The sequence below is a fragment of the Alosa pseudoharengus genome, unplaced genomic scaffold, assembly GCF_046254945.1.
Source record: "Alosa pseudoharengus isolate Yale_2024_CS ecotype anadromous, Long Island Sound unplaced genomic scaffold, YU_APseudo_1.1 YU_APseudo_1.1_scf_8, whole genome shotgun sequence".
NCBI classification, from domain to species: domain Eukaryota; kingdom Metazoa; phylum Chordata; class Actinopteri; order Clupeiformes; family Clupeidae; genus Alosa; species Alosa pseudoharengus.
The window spans coordinates 37,325,736-37,344,925 of NW_027468870.1; the positions used below are offsets into that span (position 1 = coordinate 37,325,736).

The 19,190-nt window shown below is 41.1% G+C and overlaps 1 protein-coding gene across 1 annotated transcript; it reads left to right on the top strand.

The window, feature by feature from the left end:
• The first annotated feature begins 3,448 nt into the window (after positions 1-3,448).
• Positions 3,449-19,126, top strand: zswim7 (zinc finger, SWIM-type containing 7). Its single transcript, XM_076274401.1, has 5 exons — positions 3,449-3,762; positions 4,219-4,240; positions 5,063-5,165; positions 13,528-13,632; positions 18,374-19,126. Exons 1-5 carry the CDS (start codon positions 3,684-3,686, stop codon positions 18,488-18,490), a joined length of 426 nt encoding a protein of 141 aa, XP_076130516.1. The 5' UTR covers positions 3,449-3,683; the 3' UTR covers positions 18,491-19,126.
• Positions 19,127-19,190: the final 64 nt, after the last annotated feature.

The window sequence follows — 19,190 nt, forward strand, 5'->3', positions numbered from 1 at the left end:
AGTAAAAGTATACATGAAAAGTAACTTTTTTGTATTACAAGTTTCTTTTGAAATGGATTTGAATATGCACATGAGCTCCACTTTTTGAATATGTCCTAATTTGCATAGGCAGAAACACAATTCATATGTATGACAAATACATCGGCCCAACCTTCATCCAATCATATACTGCCAATGGGTGATGGCAATGCTGCTTTTAGACTGGCCTTTAACCTGAAAACTGCCTGGCTTGGTAGTACCTGCCAGGGGTATAATCCCCGCTGGTATAGTCTTCAGGGTCACGGAGGCACACAACCCTCCCCACCACGACAAGGTAGCAACAACAGTGGAGGGTTTTTTTTTTGGTGTTTTTTGTTTTATTTTATTTTATTTTTTCATTTTAAAGTTTTTTTCTCTCACAACACTGCAAAGCTACGTTCTACTTTGACCTTAAAAAATATTATATATATATTATATAAATATATTATATATGTCTTTTTGTGGCAAGTGACCCAGGTAAGTGACTTCAAATTTATCGTTTTTATGCATAGGTTATAACTTACTGAATGGACATGAATGTGCTAGTTATTTGGCCCCTGTTTTTTTTGTGACTTTATGGCTTCTTTATTAGGCCTAGTGTATGTCAATTGCATATTTAAAATGGATTTTTCCAAGAAACTTGTAAAACAAAAATGTTACTTTTCATGTATACTTTTGATTGTAAGGTTTGATTGTGATAGGAGTAAAGGGAAAAAAAGCCCATTAAGATTTATTTTGGGCATATTCGATTAGTATATTGCATATTTAAATTAAATTTCAAAGAAACATCTAATACAAAATGTTTTACTTTTCATGTACACTTTCATTGTGTAAAGTTTTATTGTGGTAGGAGTAAAGGAATTAAGCCTGTGCAGGTATATTTTGGGTAGCCTATATTCGATTAGTGTATAGCTCATTTGCACAATCAAATTCATTTTCAAAGAAACCTGTAATACATTTTTTTTTACTTTTCATGGATACTTTCATTGTGTAAAGTTTTATTTTGATAGGACTAAAGGAAAAAACAGCCCAATTGGGGTGTATTGTTGTCTGGCCTTACTGGCACACATCTTTGATTGATGAGAATTAAACATATTTCCTCAACTAAGATTTCTTGGGACTTTTAGTATGTTGTTCTGGATACCTCATAGAAATGATCTAAGCTGCAAAAAAATCTTTTACAATTAGTTTGGCTCCAAAATGAGTTACTTTGCCTGGACTCATCTTAGTTCATATGGGAAACTCTGAGTGACGCTGATGGTCGTGACGTTAACCGTCTTGTTTCTATTGCCGGGGTATTTTATATATCTGCGGTCTGACGTCAGACTCACGCAGTCGTGAGATGACAGCGCTAAATTGCTCCCTCCTCCTCCCCAGCTCCACCTGTCTGGATCTGCTTAGGATAGGGGGGTCTTTTTGATTCCGACCTTGTTATATGTTCTCACACAGCAGCATTCTTCAGCAAAAATGGTATGAGGCCTACTCATGCAGCTTTGTTTACACAGCTCTGCAGCAGCAGCGTCTTGAGCTGATATAGGCCTCCATGACCAAGCATACTATCTTGTACCCACTTACATCAATAAATGCATTCTGTCTCCATCTGTGAGTTTCTTATCTGAAATGGATTATTTTTTTCTCATCAATCTACACAATGCTTCAATACTCCACAAAAACAGGTGTTTGGAGTGCTTTGTAAATGTATATAAAATGAAACAATTAAATATCCCAATTTACTATTGTAATGTTACTGTATTCAGACCCTTAGTTTTAACGCTTGCAGTTGAGCTCAGCTGTGGTGCATCTTACTTCTATCAATGGTCCTTGAGATGCTACAACTTCATTGGAGTCCACTTGTGCCTAAATTAATTCATTGGACATTGTTAGGAGGGGCACACATCTGTCTATATAAGGTCTCACAGTTGATGGTGTATGTCAGAGTGAAAACCAAGCCACGAGGTCGGGAGAACTGTCTGTAAACCTGCGAGACAGGATTGTGTCAAGACACAGAAAACATTGACAAGCTTTTTATTAAACTTTTGAATGACGAGTTAGCAGTTTATTCTTGACAGTCTTCTTCAAATACTTTTCACAAATAAAGCAGCTCTCTCTTTCCTTGGCCATGTCCTCTTTCAAACAAACATAATCAACTAAGCTATAGCTCCTCTTCCTATCAAAGCTACAATGGACACTCCTAATGAAAATAAATTATTGTGTCAATCACTTTCAAATGTTCTGTATTTTATGTAATTAATAGTAAGACTACTTAACTTAAACCTAGGGATGACATGTCATGGTCAAGGAAAGCATTAAAGGTGCCATGTGTAATGTCCGCCAAAAAATCAATTCATACTCCACATTCCATAAAAGATGGGGCAGTATACCTCCAGAAAGTGAGTTGGTCTACCCTCGAGTAACAACCGAGAAACGTGTATTGCAGTTTGGCTGGCGGTTACGTTGCCCGCATACCGCCTCCCATGGCCGAAACTGGTATTATGACACCTGTCGGGCTGTGGCTAGTAATTTAGCATGCTAATTCAGGTTGATATCTCTGCAGCACTATACCTTGTTATTTTTTAAATCACATCATCGCCCTTATTTCTTCTCATTCTTTTGATGCGTGTAGCTCATTTTTTGGATATTTTTACCTTAATTCTTACACATGGCACCTTTAATAAAAAATAATGTTTGAGTTAGCCTACTAGAAAGGAGGTCTGTTCAGCTTTTCAGACTCTGCAGAGTTGCAGTAAACTCTGGATATTAACTTGGACCTACTAGCCTACCATCCTAGACTGGTTATGTTCTGCTCAAAAATTGGGCTTAGATGTCATCTAACTGGAAGTAAAAGTGAAAACACTGTTTGGTATGCAAATTATTGCAGTAGTCTACAGTACATGAAAAATAAATAAAGATGGACTCTAAAACTGAAGACAACACAAATCTTGATCAGTTGGGGGGGGAGCATGGTCCCCTGGAAGAATATTTTTAAAACAACCCCATGATGACTTTTGGCGAGTTTTGTGGAAGGAAATGGACAGATTAACTTACAAATAGAGTAAGATCAATTAAAAGGCATCTTGCTGTGAAAAAGATGGCAATTAGGCCTACAATCACACATAGCAGACCTGTGCTATTTGACTACGGGGCCCCATTCAGATATCGGGGGTAAATAAGGAGGAGAAATGTCCAAGAATCATCGAGAACTCAAGAAGATGTTTAGAAAATGCATAGTTCGTTAGATATCCAGTAGTACTAAATGTTAGAAGTGATCATACCTTGCTTGAATACATACTAAAAATAGTAGACCTTGGGCTACTTGACTCGACACTTTAATTCATTAAATGATTCACTTCTGTACACTTCTATTCTGTAGGCTAATGGGCACAACGGGAAACGCATTTAGAACTAGGTCGGACACCGTAGTACTGATCATCAAAGAGGGAAACCTAACTTGAACAGAACTGTGTGTAGGCATATCTATGTATGGTGCAGGCGACTGCATGTAAATAAAGACGAATAAATCGTTAGCATTAGTTGTTAACTAATTTGAGGTGGCTAAAAAGCAGCACTAGCACAAAACTCGTTATCGTCAGATACGTAGAAGCTACCACAACAACCATCAAGCTAACGTTAACGTCGTAAACACGAACCTTACTACCACATGTCATATGTCATCCCCAATTTTTCCTTTTGTTGCTGAACAGTTGCTAAAGGATATTGAAAAGAGTTACAAGGAACAAGCTCAGCGTGAGTATGGAAATTGCTTTCATGTGCTTTGGACGTAAGAAGAGAACTTACGTTTGCCTAGTTAGTTAGCCTACTAGGCTCAACTTTAGTTACTCAGCTCTGCACTTGTTCTGAGAAGAGAAGTTGTTTAATCTTGGAGTAGGATTTAGCCTACTGGCTCATGATAATTCCCAAAATGGTCTACGGTGTAACTGACTCATTCTCAGCTATATATATATATATATTAATTAATTAATTAGAAGATTCCTCCTGCTCTGGCTTCAACTTTTTTTATGTTTGCCAGAGATGGTTGTGTAACTGGCCAGGTTTGTAAAAACAAGGACTGGACACTGGGGGGAGCCACCTACCTATTCCCTCTGATGAACGACCATAGCTGCTGCGGAAGCTCATTTTGCACATTTTAAGTCTGATCTTTTAATAATGGTTATATCTAAATCGTGTTCTGTTTTTTTCTAGTTCCTGATGATCTGCTCATTGCGTGAGTATCACTTGCATTCAACAAACAAACCTCCCCCAGTGCTCTGGTATCGTGCTGTTTACCTCTACGTTTCGATGAGGCAGATAATACCACAGGCTCAGAAAGTGTTTTGTTTTTAAGTCACGTGGATCAAAATCTGTGTAAACTATTTTTCCTCTCTCTCTCTTTCTCTCTCTCTCTCTCTCTCTCACTCACACACACACATACACACACACACACACACACACAACCATCAGTTCTACCATCATTACCCCACCACAATAATTGCAGTTTATAGGTGTGGGATGCCATGCTGGATGCCAGCTCACGGAAATCCCAAAATATGGTTTACTAGGGAAAGTTGAGGTTGGGGCATAGTCTTCTGTATACAGTCATAGATAACCTAGGTGGCTGTTGAGCCACTTCCTGCCTTGAGGTGTGTGTGTGTGTGTGTGTGTGGGGGGGGGGGGGGGGGCTTAGTCACTTCCTCATTACCTCTATTTTATGGTACCCACTGTAATTAAAAGTTGCTCTGTCTGCCAGTGATGGCTCAGCCATGACTTGTAAGTTGTTTAAGTGAAGTATTTTTTGTGACGAATACAACTGATGACCACATGCACAGTGTCTCTGACCCACAGTCTCTACAAAAATAACTCATCCCACTGCTGTGAGACCAGGACATGAACAAAAAAACAAACAATTTGAGTGATAATATAATGTAGACTTGGCTTATTTCCCATTTGGCATACTTTGGCTCTCTGCTATTTTGGTAATTGTGTGGACAATCTTAGCTGTTTATTTGTTTATTTTTGCATTGGACCAAGTGTTCTGTGTCTCTTTTAGGTTGCGGTATGTATTTGGGTCTTGTGCCCTCCAGGCCTTGGACCTTGTGGACCAGCGCTCTGTGACCTGTGTGTCATCTCCTAGTGGCAGAAGAGTGTTTCGGGTAAGGCCTCTGCTACACTACACCGACCGAATCAGTTTCGATACGGGGTTCCGGATAAAATCCGATCTGCGTCCACAAACACTGTAGCCTATCAGTTTGGGAAGCCTTAATAATCCTTAAAAATCATGACAAACGCATAGTCAATAAGTATGGATACAAGGGAATAAATAACCATCAGATAAAATCTGAAAACTGGGGGGAAATGGGATGTTTGCCAAGTTTAGGCTACTGCCTGGGTGCAAAAGACAGCATATTTTATAGAAATTCACATTATAATGGCAGGTATTCTTCCGATACGGCTGTGGAGCAAAATGAGTTCGGGTCTCCAGCGAATGCAAATTGGTCCACTTCAGATACGCTGATCCGATGGTCTAATGTGGAAGGGAGGGCGAATCATAACAGAAATGCGTCGGATACATTTGTATCCGACATAGTGTAGATGTAGCCTAAGAGACAGGCCTCTCTTTCTCTATCTCTCTCTTTCTCTCTCTCTCACGCCCACTCTGTCGCACAGTCATACTTACTCGAAAAGACTGCTGGAAGTCATTAAATCCTGCCTGTGGTTTACAATATAGCAGAATTCATCACCTTTGTTGACACATAGGCCGAATATGTTTTTTATACAAGCTGAAGTGGATCCCCTCTTCTCACCTCAGCTCGAAACAGTTGTTATTGAAGGTGCTCTAAGTGATGTTTCATTCAAAGTAAGTAGAGTTTAGTAAGTAAATGAAGTTTATTTATATATAGTGCATTTTCTGGCACAAAGGCAACTCAAAGTGCTTTACGGACATCACAAGCAATCTTAATGACAAACAATTTTAATCTCTTTCATAACGGTCTCCTCAGAACCCTTTCTTTGGACCTTAAGCTGAGTTGTAAGCAGTTATTTTGTATTCTTATTTGTGCAGTCCTCAGCTACCACAGTAGAGTCAGGTTTATTCGGTCTCACTGTTGTTCCATCTCACTGTCTTGAGCAACAGTTAACCACTCCTCCTCTCTCTAATAGAGGCTGAGCGTGAGACCGCATGACACAGCCTGACCCTGCAGAAGCATTTTTGGGGTACTGCGCCTCTTGCTACTGTCTTGGCCTTTAGCTAGGAGATCATTTGCTGACAGAACTCCACTATATAGAGCCCATGTGGTTTCCTGTAAACACCCACTCTTCATCTGGCTCTCTCTTTATGTGTCTGTGTATTTCTGTAATGAGTAAAAAGGAAGTAGTAGGATGTGACAAGCAAAGTCACTCCAGCACACTGTTTGATTCCTTTGTGAAGACTGATTTATTTAAAACTGATTTGGGGGTGCATTATTCCTGGCATTCAGAGGGTCTCGCTAAAATAACGTGTCATGAGGAATGTCTAATGAATGAATTCTGGAGTTGCAATAGTTTTAAATCACGAACACTCATGACTCAGTCATGGCAATGGCATTTAATAGCTACACAATGTTTCCCATTCAGTAGCCTCTTTGAAGTTTGTTTATTATCTCTGAAATACAAGGAAGGCCTAACAGCCACAATGGACTTCAAAAAGCCAGAGCATTGGCAGTTGACGTTTGCGTTTCTGGTCAACTGTGTCCATTGAGCGTTCATTTCCTCTAAGTGCCTTCTGTACTACCTTTCAATGGTGCTGTGGTGCCTCAGACGTCTAGACATGCCTTGTTTCAGATAGACCATACCACATTATCAAAAAGGGAATTAACCACACTGGTCAAAAAAGGAACATTGTCATGTGTCCGTTGTATTGTTGTAAGTGTGTGTGTGTGTATATATGTATATATATATATATATATATATATATATATATATATATATATATATATATATATATATATATATATATATATATATATATATATATATATATTTGTATGTGTATATTGGTTATATATTTCAGTAGGTTTTTACTATATTTTATTTTATTCTGTTGACCTAAGTGAGCTTGCAGAACTTTTCTGTGAGTCATAGATGTGGTGTGGTGACAGATTTAGCCTTTGGTTAGCCAAACTGTTCCTTGCCCGGACTTTCACCTCTTTGTATGTTTTTTTGTGATCTATTCAAATGTTTATAATCTAATCTCAAACAATCTCTATATTGATGTATTTATGTTTATATTTCTTAGCACTTTTGTCCAAAGCGACTTACCATAATATATTTGTAATGTCTCTTCGTCATTAGAACATTACCCTATTCACAAAATGGTAAGAGTGAAAATGTATAGCATTTACAGTAGATCACATGTTCAAATGATATATGGGTGTGTGTGGGAGCTTTTTTAGAGAGATATTTTACGTTGTCTTTTTATCTTCTTTCAAAGGTCATTTATCTGGGTATGTTCAGTTTAGAGTCTGCATAGTTCATGCAGAAGGAGTTGAAGGTTTGAGAATTCTGCTGACCGAGCTCTGCTGGGAAGGCCTTCATTAATGTGTAATTTCACATGTCATGCTGTGTAAAGATCAACCTGCCCAATAAGACCAATTGCCCTGGGGCCCTGTCTTTAACCTTCCCAAATCTGATTGTCACAGTGCTCACTGAGGCACTCCCTGTCCATGCATGAATCACACATGTTCCCAAGAAACATGAAGGTGATGTTCATGTCCTAGTTTTGCAATTGTTTGAGAGCAAGTGGGTCTGCTGAAATTAAAAAGATAAACATTGAAATTAAAAGGCTGAACTCTTCCTCTTCCATCATTTCTTTTTAAAATGTTCACTCTTCTCTCTCTTCCTCTCTCTCTGTCTCTCTCAGTATTTGTTTAAAGGAAATTGTGAAGTACAGTATTGATTATCTGTCTTGGGAGGTCCCTGAATAAGAATGGTAAATGAAACAGCTGCATACTCTATGTATGTAGGCTACATTTCTGTTGCCTTCTGAAAAAAAGAAGGTACACAGATGTGCTGTCAATATCTTGTACAACACAAATCTAAGACCACGTGTATACGTAGCAGAGGCTATTTGGAAAAAACAGATATTTCCCCTTTTAAAAAATAATTCACACCGATGCTAAAAACAGCTGGGGAAGGGTGTCGCAAACCCCTCGAGTAAACAGGTGGCCAATCAGAGTTCAAACAAACGAGGGAACAACATGTCACAATGCAAAAACGCCGTTTCCCCCTGATTACATGCAAAAGTGAAACCAGAGTTTCCACACATCTCCAACTTGTTTAACGTAATTGTTTATTGTTTTCAGTGATAAAACCTCCTTTTTCGTATAAATGAAAGGCCAACCCGCGAGGAAATATGTGTTTATCCATGTAAACGGAAATTCAACCAAGCAGTGGTATAACTGCATTATTATAAACAAGGCTTATGTATATAGTATGATAGTAGTATGTGCATATTTATTTACACTCTGTCACATTTTCCAGAATGATTTGAAAATAAAGGGAATGGAAAGTGGTTAAAAGGGAGTTTTGTCTGTGTGTGAGTAAAAGAGGGAGCGGGGACAGAGACATTAGCAATCTGCTATCATAACTGTTTGACAGCTTCTACAACTTGAAGAATGTTAGCTGACCTCCTACAGCCCTCACTTGCTTTCTTACCCTCACCCTTCTGCCACAGGGGGCGCTTCATACTGCTTGAACCCAGATCACTGCCATTTGCAGCTATATTAGGACTAGGGGAAGTGGTAAAGTACCTCTAAAACATACTCTTATATGAGGACAATAAGTGTAATTAAAGTCTTTCACTTCCACATTGGACTTAAGGCCCTAAGAGTCCAGGCAGAGTGGTGTATCAAGGCAACAAAATTCATGAGAAAATTCTGGGCTGGGAGATTTGCTGAAACCAGTGATCGCCAGTCAGCTTGAATGTCCTGCTCTGAGTTGAGAGTGCAAAGCTGTGGTAATGAAGGCTGACTGAGCCTGATTCTATCCAGAGGATGGTGGCATCTCTCCCCAGAAGCTTATTGTGCCTTGCTACCTCATGCTTGCTGACATTAATGAATGCGCTGGCCTTTCTCTGCCCATAGATAATGCCAGGTTTTTGTCACGGTGGTCGCCTTGCTACCTGAGCTGAACTTGGGGCGAGGTGGGCTGTGGACAGCTGTGAGCCTCCTGATAGATGGTCGCTGCTTCTTGTAACCCAGAGATATCTGAGGAACGTCCTCCGTCTACTGTGAAATGTGATATATTTATGTATGTAGGCAATGGAGGAGGCTTGGAAACATAGTTGAAGCAGTAGTGTGTCTTAAGAGTGTCAATTAGGTCCAGCAAGCTAATTTATTTTTCTATTGGGGAAACATTGCATCATGGTACACACATTTCTCAAGTTTTGGCACTTCCCTATTCTTGACAGTTATTGACATCGGATATGGTGGTTTCTAGTTCGACCTCCTGGAGCTCATAACATTGTTAAGTGTGCTTGAGTGGAAGAGGGCAGTTAGAGGTGTTGAAGCATCAGAACTGTAGTGAAAGCTACTTTTAGGTATCCGTGGGGAGCTACAGTAGAGGAACAGCTAGCCTTTATCAGTCCACTTCCTGTTTCTGAGGTATATTGATGAATGGAATCTTAAACAGATTAGTTTGTTACATTTGCATTTATTAATTTAGCAGATGCTATTACCGTAATTTCCCAACTATTAGCCGAGGATTACAGATTGATTTTGCAAACTTTCTTCAGCTATGAGGTTAATACACGGGAACAGTTAATATGGTATTAATATGGTTTTGTTTTTTTAACTTGCATAAAACACTGTCCTGCAGCTTATACACAATGCGGCTAATACACAGGAAATTACTGTATCCAAAGCGACTTGAATGAATGAGGAATGACATTTAAGCTACAGTGCAGAGGAGACTTAGGGTAGGAATTACTGCATCAGTCAATACTATTACTAGAGGGTAAGAGTGAAGACATTATAAGTACTAGTCACAGTGTAGTAGGAGGAGAAAGTAGTAGAAGGTGGAGGTAGGGTAGGGACAAGAGGGAGGTGTATAGTAAATGTGTTTGTCTGTTTGTCTGTCTGTCACTTTTCCTGTCTGTCTGTATATTCGTGTTGTCAGTCTGATTGTCCATCGGTCTGTTTGTCTGTCTGTCCACACGGTCTCTTCGTCTGTCTGCATTACTTTCGCCCTTTGCACTTTGGGGTTGCATGGAGCGGCTTCAGTAAACATTTGTATAATTAAACCAGAGTCAAAATAAAGTTGTCCTCCGAAGAGAGGGGAGGGCGTGGTGGGCCAAAAAAAGGAAATAGAAAGACATTGTGCACTACAACAGCAAAAAAAGGTGTTAGGTTGTTAAAAGTGTTAGGAGAAGAGGTATCCTTGGAAGAATTGGGTCTTCAAGAGCTTATTGATGATCGAGAGAGATATGCTATTATTTATTAGAAACTATTGGAAACTACAACGCTGAAAATGAAAGTGTATGGGATGGTTTAACCAGGGGGAACATGTGTCTGAGGCAAGAGGGGACGTGTGGCAGGCTGCCTGAAGATGCCTCTGTGATATGAATACAGCCAAGAGCAATGACACACAGAAGAAGAGTTATGACTGCCTTTTAATGAAAAACAAAACTATCAATAGGGCCTGTGGAGCTGATGGTGATGAACTGCTGATAATTTGATGTGGTAATTAAAAGCCCTGATTCACAAAGCTGTTGTTACAGGCGAAGTCCTCCCACCATCTTACTGCCACCGTTTCCTTTCACTGACATCTCCAACCCCTTCCAACCCTTTTCCCTGTTATACTGGCGCTTTATAGTTTCCTGTCTATTTCAACAGATCTCAAAGTGCACATCACTGAATGCTTTCTGCAGAAAAGATTCATAATGGTACACTAGTGTTTCAGCTGACCAAAACACACCCTCAAAATAGAGTGCAGCAAAAAACACTGCTTTTGCATTGCGTGCTGCGTTTTGTCATTCTGATTTGTGGTGCTTTCTTCATCGTACTTGTGCACTACTTCCTTTATTTCTCTTTCCCATGTCCTTTGGGGATCCCCCTCTGTCGACTGCAGAACAGATGGAATAGAGCTGTTCCTGCGAGTTTTCTTTGGCAGCTGCCGAGAGGCCCCAGGCTTGCTGTGCTCCTTTACCCCCAGGGTTCTGATTCCATAAGCATCCCCTCCAGCTGGAATGCAGATTCTCAACTCCTTTCGGCCGTGCAATCCCGGAAAACTGGTCTGAAACCTGGGGGGGGTGGGTGGGTGCATAATTTCAAGGTGCATGTCCAGCATGTCCAGAGAGAGTCCTGGATTTTTCCTGGCTTTGGTGTGGATTGTTGCCTGAATGCCTGGAAGTGTTCGCACTTGGGAATTACTTTTCTGTGTTTGCTCTATGGACTGGCCAACAGCACAAGTAATTTTGGCAAACATTTATATAGCAAAGGCTAATTCAGAGATCCTTAACATCCCAGAGGTCCTCAACAGTTGGTTGATGATCGACCTCTGTATGCATGATCACCATTATTCAGATGATGGATGAGATGCAAGCTCATCTGAAGTGCATGCCTCAAAAGATCTCAAGAGGACTCAAGAGGAGGTCACTATAAAAATAGTGATGTTACTTTTGTATCGTTGCTATACTCACTCTCTGTCTTTCCCATAATAATTGAACTCAAGTCATCTTGGCCCATCAGATGGAATGTCCCAGTGATTTGCTTTCAGTTCTGATAGCTAGCTATGAAGATGGAGTGGTGCTGGGACACTGTGATTAATAATGCAAAGTGCCTGTAGCTTACCCATCATCACTCTCTTCACTCTCTTCATCACCTGAGAATTGGCACTGATCGTGGACTGTGTAATGGGGTCACAAATATGCCCCCCAATATCGCCTGGGACGGCTGAGTGATTACCTCATGTCTCGATCAGTCCTTCCTGACTTCCATCTTCACCTCTGCGGGCGGTGTGAGCACTGACTGAAAATGCTGCAGTTTCCCTCCTTTGTTACTTTTATACAAACTACACACACGCACACACACAGACCTAATTGCTCTTGTGACTCATCTACAAGGAAGTGTTACTTTGACACAGACTGGGTTGGTGGTGGGTTTTTCTTTGGTGAGGAGGTGGGAGTGAGTTCAGCTCAGTGTGATTTAGTGAAGTTCCGACTCAGTGAATGCGTCTCCTTTGGGATAATGGAGTGCCCAGTGCCGTCACACACACGCACACACACACGCACACACACGCACACACACTCACTCACACTCACACACTCACTCACACTCACACAGACACCCATACGCAGGGCATTAGTCCTGTTGATGATGGCAAATCTATCTCCTCTGTTAATGTCTGCATGAGTCATTGGCTGAATGGGACTACTGTTGCCTTCCCCCACCCAAACAAGATTTAAGTCCCCTCAAAATAGAAGACAAAAATTCTGTTCCTTAATCAATTTCACACCCTACCTGGCCTTCATTTAGTGCATGGTTACAACTGACCTTTGACTCCAGCTTGATCGCTTTGGTGCAGCACATAATTCACACACACTGAAGCTCAAAGCACACGCTGTAGCTCGTTATTGACACATGTGTGTCCTCTTCTTGGGTTATCATAGTAAAGCCAAATATTCCTAGCATGAAATCTGCTTTTTTTATTTCTTCCGTGTAATGTGAGCTGGTATTCCTCATTATTTTTGTTTCACTCCTGAGGTATTCCTAGTCTGGGAAGGGTTTTCTGAATGTGTTGGAGCATGCTGGCTGCTGTGCGCTGCAGAGGTCCTTGGAAAATGAAAAGCACCAAAAACTGGCTCCTCTTCATTCCATGTTGCATTCACTATTCTCAAGCTATAAATTGGACACAGGCTGTGGACTATTTCCAGCATCAGAGGAACATTTGAGGGATTAGGAAAAAAACAAAAACAACAAGGAATGTTCTTCTATTAAACGGTTTGCTTTGCAAATTCTCTGCTCAGGATTCAAACGGGCTGTCACATTTTTGGAACACATTTGGGTGTATATTTCCATGCCACTGTATAGTACTTCCTCAAGTGTAACTTCCCAATTCAGATGTGTCGTTTCATTTCCATCTCTGCGCAGCAAGCTCGGGAGAGTGTTGCTTTTGTGTTGTGGGCTGTCCAGCTCTGCAGTGGCACACACTGTATCTGTCCTCGGGCTGTTTGGTCAGGCTGTGGGGTTTCCCACGCAGTGAAGTCAAGGGCAAACTGACTCTCAGACTTGGCTTTGGCCCCCTAGAGGGAATGCCAGAGTTGGCTCTGCACAAGGCAGATTTGACATTAACGAGAGTGACCCTGGTATCTCAATGTTGGCAAGACCAAGCTGTAGGAACTGCGCTGTGCAAACAGGTGGCTTTTTGAAGCCAATAAAGAGCAAAGCGTAATCAACAGAAGATGCCTCTCCCTCTCGTACTCTTACTTACTTTCATCCATCCCTCTGTCTCACTCTAATCTTGTCTCATTCTCTCCGTCAGGTCATGGGGGGCTCAGGTCAGCGCTACACCTGCTTCACCTCCTGTCACTATTGCCCATGCCCAGCCTTCTCCATACTGGTGCTGAAGCGGAACACCAGTCTGCTGGTGAGTCTCCTGTCCATCCCTCCCTGCCTGCCCACATGCGCTGTACACACCTGTACACATCTGCAGGCCTTTAGGTCAGCGTTCAGAGCGGTCCAGCACAGCATTTTGTCCACCCTCACAACGTTCCTACCATTTGCCGTCCTTGCTGCAGAAATGTTCCCCTGGTCTGAAAGGAAATTGCTAATCCCCAGAGGCAAAAAAACTTGTCTCCTGTTTATCTTACATGTCATTTGATTATGTGTGGTTTCAGTTCCCTCTGTTTAGCCACAAAGCAGTATGAGCCCTAACTTAAAAGCTGGGCAAAGGCAAAGTCTAAAATGAAACTGAAACATCTATTTGCAAATTACATGAGAAAGATCCTAGCACAAACATTGGTGGGTAGGCTAAAAGCTGTCTCATGCCACGTGATGACACATGATAGTTCATGCACAATAACTTTCTTCATAGACAACATGCAAATTGGGACCCCATGAGTGCAGATGGGAGCGGACATGGACATGCTGTATGACTTCTATATAGATGTGTTGAGATGTGTACATGGAATCCAGACCCATCTTAAAGCAAACATAGAATGGAAAAATGTTTTCACTTTGGCTTTGCTGAATAAGGAGGGATTGGCTCACTTAATTATTCACGTGGCTGCCAGATAAGCATGAGGGGACTCTAGATATCTGCTAAAATTGGTCATTTTATTCCCCAGCCTAATAATACAGTTGTAAATGGGCTTGTAGAATAGCACATGAGCATGTTTTTGTCTGACCAAAGTCGCATAACCTTCTATGTTAACATCAGAGAACAAGGTAAAACACTCATGTTCATCCATTCTATGTCATCTTTGAGAGAAAGGGAAAGGAACACTGTGGTGGACTTTTGTGTTCCTACGCCCTTTCATCACTCTTTGTATTTTTCTGTCCATTTTGTGACAAGCGCACAACACTGCAACACTGATGCTCTGTGAAGGTGTTAAAAAAGCAGAGAAATGCAGAGGTGTCTCGGAGTTTCTGTGGTTGCAACAATCACAAGCTGAGATCTGAGCAAGACACTGTTGGGGCTCTTGCATCAGCTAGTGCAGTTCTCATTTGGAGTCTGTTCAGTAAATCCCTCTCATTAGTTCTCTTTTCTTCTTTGATAACTTCATAAGGGTGTGTTGGATTTTCAACACGCGTTTTTCTCAGACGTCATAAACATTGAGAAACCTTTTCTCAGTTCCCAGTTTTACTGTTGATGTACATGGCCTGTTCCAGAGGTTATGGAATGCTGCATAAATCTTTTTCTTATTTTACACAGTTGCTGTAACAGTGGGTCTCTCATCTTGACAACTGCAGTAGTTGTTGCAGTCATAACAATGAAATATAGTGTACAACGTTAATAAATCCATCAAGCTTGACCCCTTCCCCTGGCAGCATGTGGTTCTGATACTGTTAGTGTTTTCGATGCTCGAGCTTGTGTCTTCTGTGTGTGGAGGTATGTGTGAAGTGCATCACCACAGTGTCTAGACTATGCCAGGGGCCAGCTGGTTTAGATTACCCTCATGTGTCAAAAAGCTCTATTTAGAGGATGTTTTCATACACACATACGGTATGCTGTGTGGGAGAGACAGAACAACTAGACGCAGAGTCATTATCATGAAGTCATAGCAAAATAATGGTGAGTTTAAAAAATATATATTGTTGAGGGGTGTGATGTAGTCCTTCAATACTCATGCCAGTATGAAAACAGAAATTCAGTTGTCTGCCATGCTTGAACTGCTTGAACTGCTGAAACAATAAATATGAGTTAAGAGGCAGTAAATGATTTACTAATATCTTTGCATGTCCCTGGATCGTAGCCTGAACTGATCTCAAAGACTGTGTACAACTGTACATAGTCACATTCTAGAACTGTCCCTGGAGCCTTCGGGTGGTGAGTCATGATGCTTCTGAAAGGGCGGAAGATCCCAGCTGAAACAAACCTGTGGTGTTGGTATAGGGGAAGCTCCCCTGGACGGTCATGCTTTTATATCCAGACAATGTGGTGTAGATCTTGGGTTGTTCATGAATTCCCTTCCCTGAGTCTTTTTATAGTGCAGAAGTTAAATGTGTCAATGCAAGGTTTTGGTTGACTGTTTTGTTTATGGGGAGAATGTTGGAACAGCCTGTTGCAACACTACATTTTCTTTGGCAAAATGGCTGAATTTTGACCGGCTTGTTATGATCACTCTGGCTAGGTTATTGTGATTATGGTCTGTTCACCTAGACACAGAATGCTAAAGCGCCAAAGGCAGAGAACCAAAAATAAGCAGCTAATGCCATCTGTTTGGTTAAGCAATCCCCGAGCACCATATTCAGACCCAGGAGCCTGCCATTGTGTGTGTGTGTGTGTGTGTGTCTGTCTGTGTGTGCTGTGTGGTAAACCAAACATCCTGTTAAAACTGACATTTGAGTTTCTATCCTCATAAAATCTTTCATTTAGGCTGTTTGTTCCCCCCATGGGCAAATTGTTGTTGTCTGCCCCAGAGCCCATCACAGCAGCTCAGAAGCAAAGGAGGCAGCCACAGCACAGTGGTGGTGTTCAGATGCTTGTCGTCACTAGTGAGTGTCTGCTGTGTCCTGATGCCAGTGTTACAGGAAACAAGGCTTCACTTACACAGAAACGAATGCTTGAGTGGGTTGTGGCTTACTCACCCAGCAAATTAAATGTTTCCATACAAGTTTTTCATCTTATATGCTTGAGGAGAGATGTCTTTTGATCAATACTCATCATCATTTCTTGATCAATGATCAATAATCACCCTTATGCACACTATGTGGATACTGTTTTAGACTTGATTTGGATTTAGTGTTATTTAGTATAATTTGTATTTTAGTATATTCTTTATCTTCTACTGTCCTTATTGCTTAGTTGTGTTTTTATATTATATACTTTTATTTATGTTAGTGCATGTTGTGTGTGATGTCTGTATGCTACTGAGACCTGGGGCCTGTACTACGAAGGGAGCTTAACCTACCCAGATGTAACCCAGGGTTACTTTGTTAAACCAGGGTTGACAAAACCTGGTTATCTTAAGTGGTGTTAATCGGTACTACGACGCTGATTATGAAGTTGATTTGTTGAGCCGGGGTTAACCTGTGCGCGTTCACATAAAAGGGGCGGGTTGCAGCGCAAGTCACCACTTTCAATGATGACGCGATCACCTTATTTTACGGATGAGGAATGCACAATTATTATGACAAGTTATGAGGAATTAAAACCCACTCTACGACAAAAATCAAATATGTCGGCAGTGAGCAAAGCAAGGCTGTTGGCAACGTATTACAGATCGGGTAGCCTAAATGCCTAAAAGTAAAGTTTTATTCCCACATGTTCTTCATGTGTTACGGAGGATTAGTAGCTTACGGAATGTCTGAAATGAGTTGAAATAATTAAACAGCCTAATTTGAGTTCATAGAAAGGCCTACAGATGCAACCCAATTCAGAAGTCCTGCGAACATTTCAGATGCAACACCATTGCCAAACGCACATGGCAGCAGGTGAAAATGAAACACAAAAACATTATTCAGAATAGTAGGTTTATATAGTTATAGCTTGCATTAATATTTCTTAATTATGAAAACATGTAGGCCTAGCTTATAGCCTTCACTTGGCCTCTGTTTTACAGCTAACAAGAAACAGGTGTCTTCGAACAGTACTGTGGAAGGAAAGGCACCAGTAGCAGAGGAGTTGGCCATCGCAAATAATAGTGGAAGGCCGATTATGGAGGGGGTTGAGAGAGGCATTCGGTCGGATTTTGGTGCTGTGGAAATGTGTAGCCTTTATGTGCAGGGTACAGTAATATGACATTCAATTCAACAAGTTTGTTAAAATGGTGATTTTTATTTATTAGGCCTACTGTTGGCTATGTCCGATTTATTTTAGGCTATTCTTGCTCAGATGTTCAGCATACTGTAGGCCTATGTCCGATTTATTTTCGGACATACAGTATTCTTGCATCACCGATTGAATACATGAATGTCCACGCATTGCTATGAGACGTCTTCCTAGATCATCTGACAAAGATAACGAATTCCCTCGGCTGACAATCTATATCTTAATAGAGAATATCGTCCGGGTAGGCTATATATTTTCTGGCGGTCTCTAAAACCCCTCGCCCTGCGAAGAGAGTCCCTCACGATTTGCACTCCAATGTCGTATGGATCATCCAGGTACGCCGACACGTCTCGGGAGAAATTGTTAGTGGAGGGGTGGTACTTATAAAGGGTGTGGTTAACGGAAAACTCGGGTTAACCAAGAACATAACCTGGTCGGAGCAGGTTTGAGATGCAGCGTAAATTGCCACGGCAGCATACCTCGGTTAAAACCTATCCACCTTTCGTAGTACGGGTTAATCGGGAAGTTACGCCACACGTGATCAAGTTACTCTCGAAGTTAAGCCAGAAACCCCGCTTCGTAGTACAGGCCCCTGACCTTGAATTTCCCCTTGGGGATCAATAAAGTATATCTATCTATATACTGACTCTACAGCATTAATGATTTAAATAGCACAACTCAGTAACTTTTCTGTCTCTGCCTTGGCTAAAAGAGTCTGATAATGAATACATGTGAATGTAACAGTTGGGATGATCTGTTGTGGCGGAGCACATCTGTTTTTGTTTGTGGATATGGGACATTGCTTGATCCTCTCCATCATGCTAACTGCATTACTCCCCTGTGTGCTGTGTCTCTCTGGTGACCTGTGCTGTCTTGTCTCATTTTCCATCCTCAGTGTAAGCACATTCTGGCTGCCTACCTGTGCCAGGCTATGGGGCTGTCCCAACATGAGCAAGTGTCCGACCAGGACATGTCACGAATACTGGCAGGTCAAGCGGACACTGACTCATAGATGACGGACTCCAGCGCCGGACAACCACACAGATGAAAGATGAATAAGGATACCATAGACAGCCCTGTAGAGTCTACAGTGACACCCAGACAGGTCAGACATAGCTGAAACACTCGCCAGTTAATGCTAGTGAGGGGAAGATGCTTTGTGTTCAGCAACTAGGATGATTTAGCCTTATTACCTTTAGCATCTGTCAAAACTAACTAGTAGTGGAAGTGAAAAGTGAAAGTAAAAAGGGATATGTTCATTTTGGCGAGGTCCCTGTTGACAAAAACAGTAAAATACAGCTTTCATACAGTAGGTTATATGAAACTACATGTGTTCCTTTTCATTTTCTGCTTTGCAAATTTTGTACAAACATGAGCTCAGTTTCAAATTTCACTTTGAAGCCTCTTGTGACCAGATGTTAAGCATGATTTGCATTCTCTGTGTGTTTGAGCCAGAAAAATAGCCATTTAATCCCATGTCAAAGCATGTATGCAATGTATTGTTTCAGTTAACTTACCTTGTATGTATTTGTAGTGTCCCTTTATTTTAAAATAAGAAATCTAGTCTGTTATTGCTAATAGGGATCAGTACAACTTGCTTGTTGTTCAAAGGTCTTACATTTTACAATAAAATTTTTTGACATTTTCATGCCAATTTTTTGATTAATGTGCAAGTCCACATTAATATCTTAAATTGTCAATTAACCTTACAC

What these genes read in the sequence shown, in the direction of transcription:
- zswim7 (XM_076274401.1), top strand. Translation starts at nt 3,684, where the DNA reads ATGTCATCCCCAATTTTTCCTTTTGTTGCTGAACAGTTGCTAAAGGAT. An exon ending in CCTGATGATCTGCTCATTGC is followed by an intron (nt 4,241 to 5,062) that starts GTGAGTATCACT and finishes TGTCTCTTTTAG; the next exon opens with GTTGCGGTATGTATTTGGGT. An exon ending in AGCGGAACACCAGTCTGCTG is followed by an intron (nt 13,633 to 18,373) that starts GTGAGTCTCCTG and finishes TTCCATCCTCAG; the next exon opens with TGTAAGCACATTCTGGCTGC.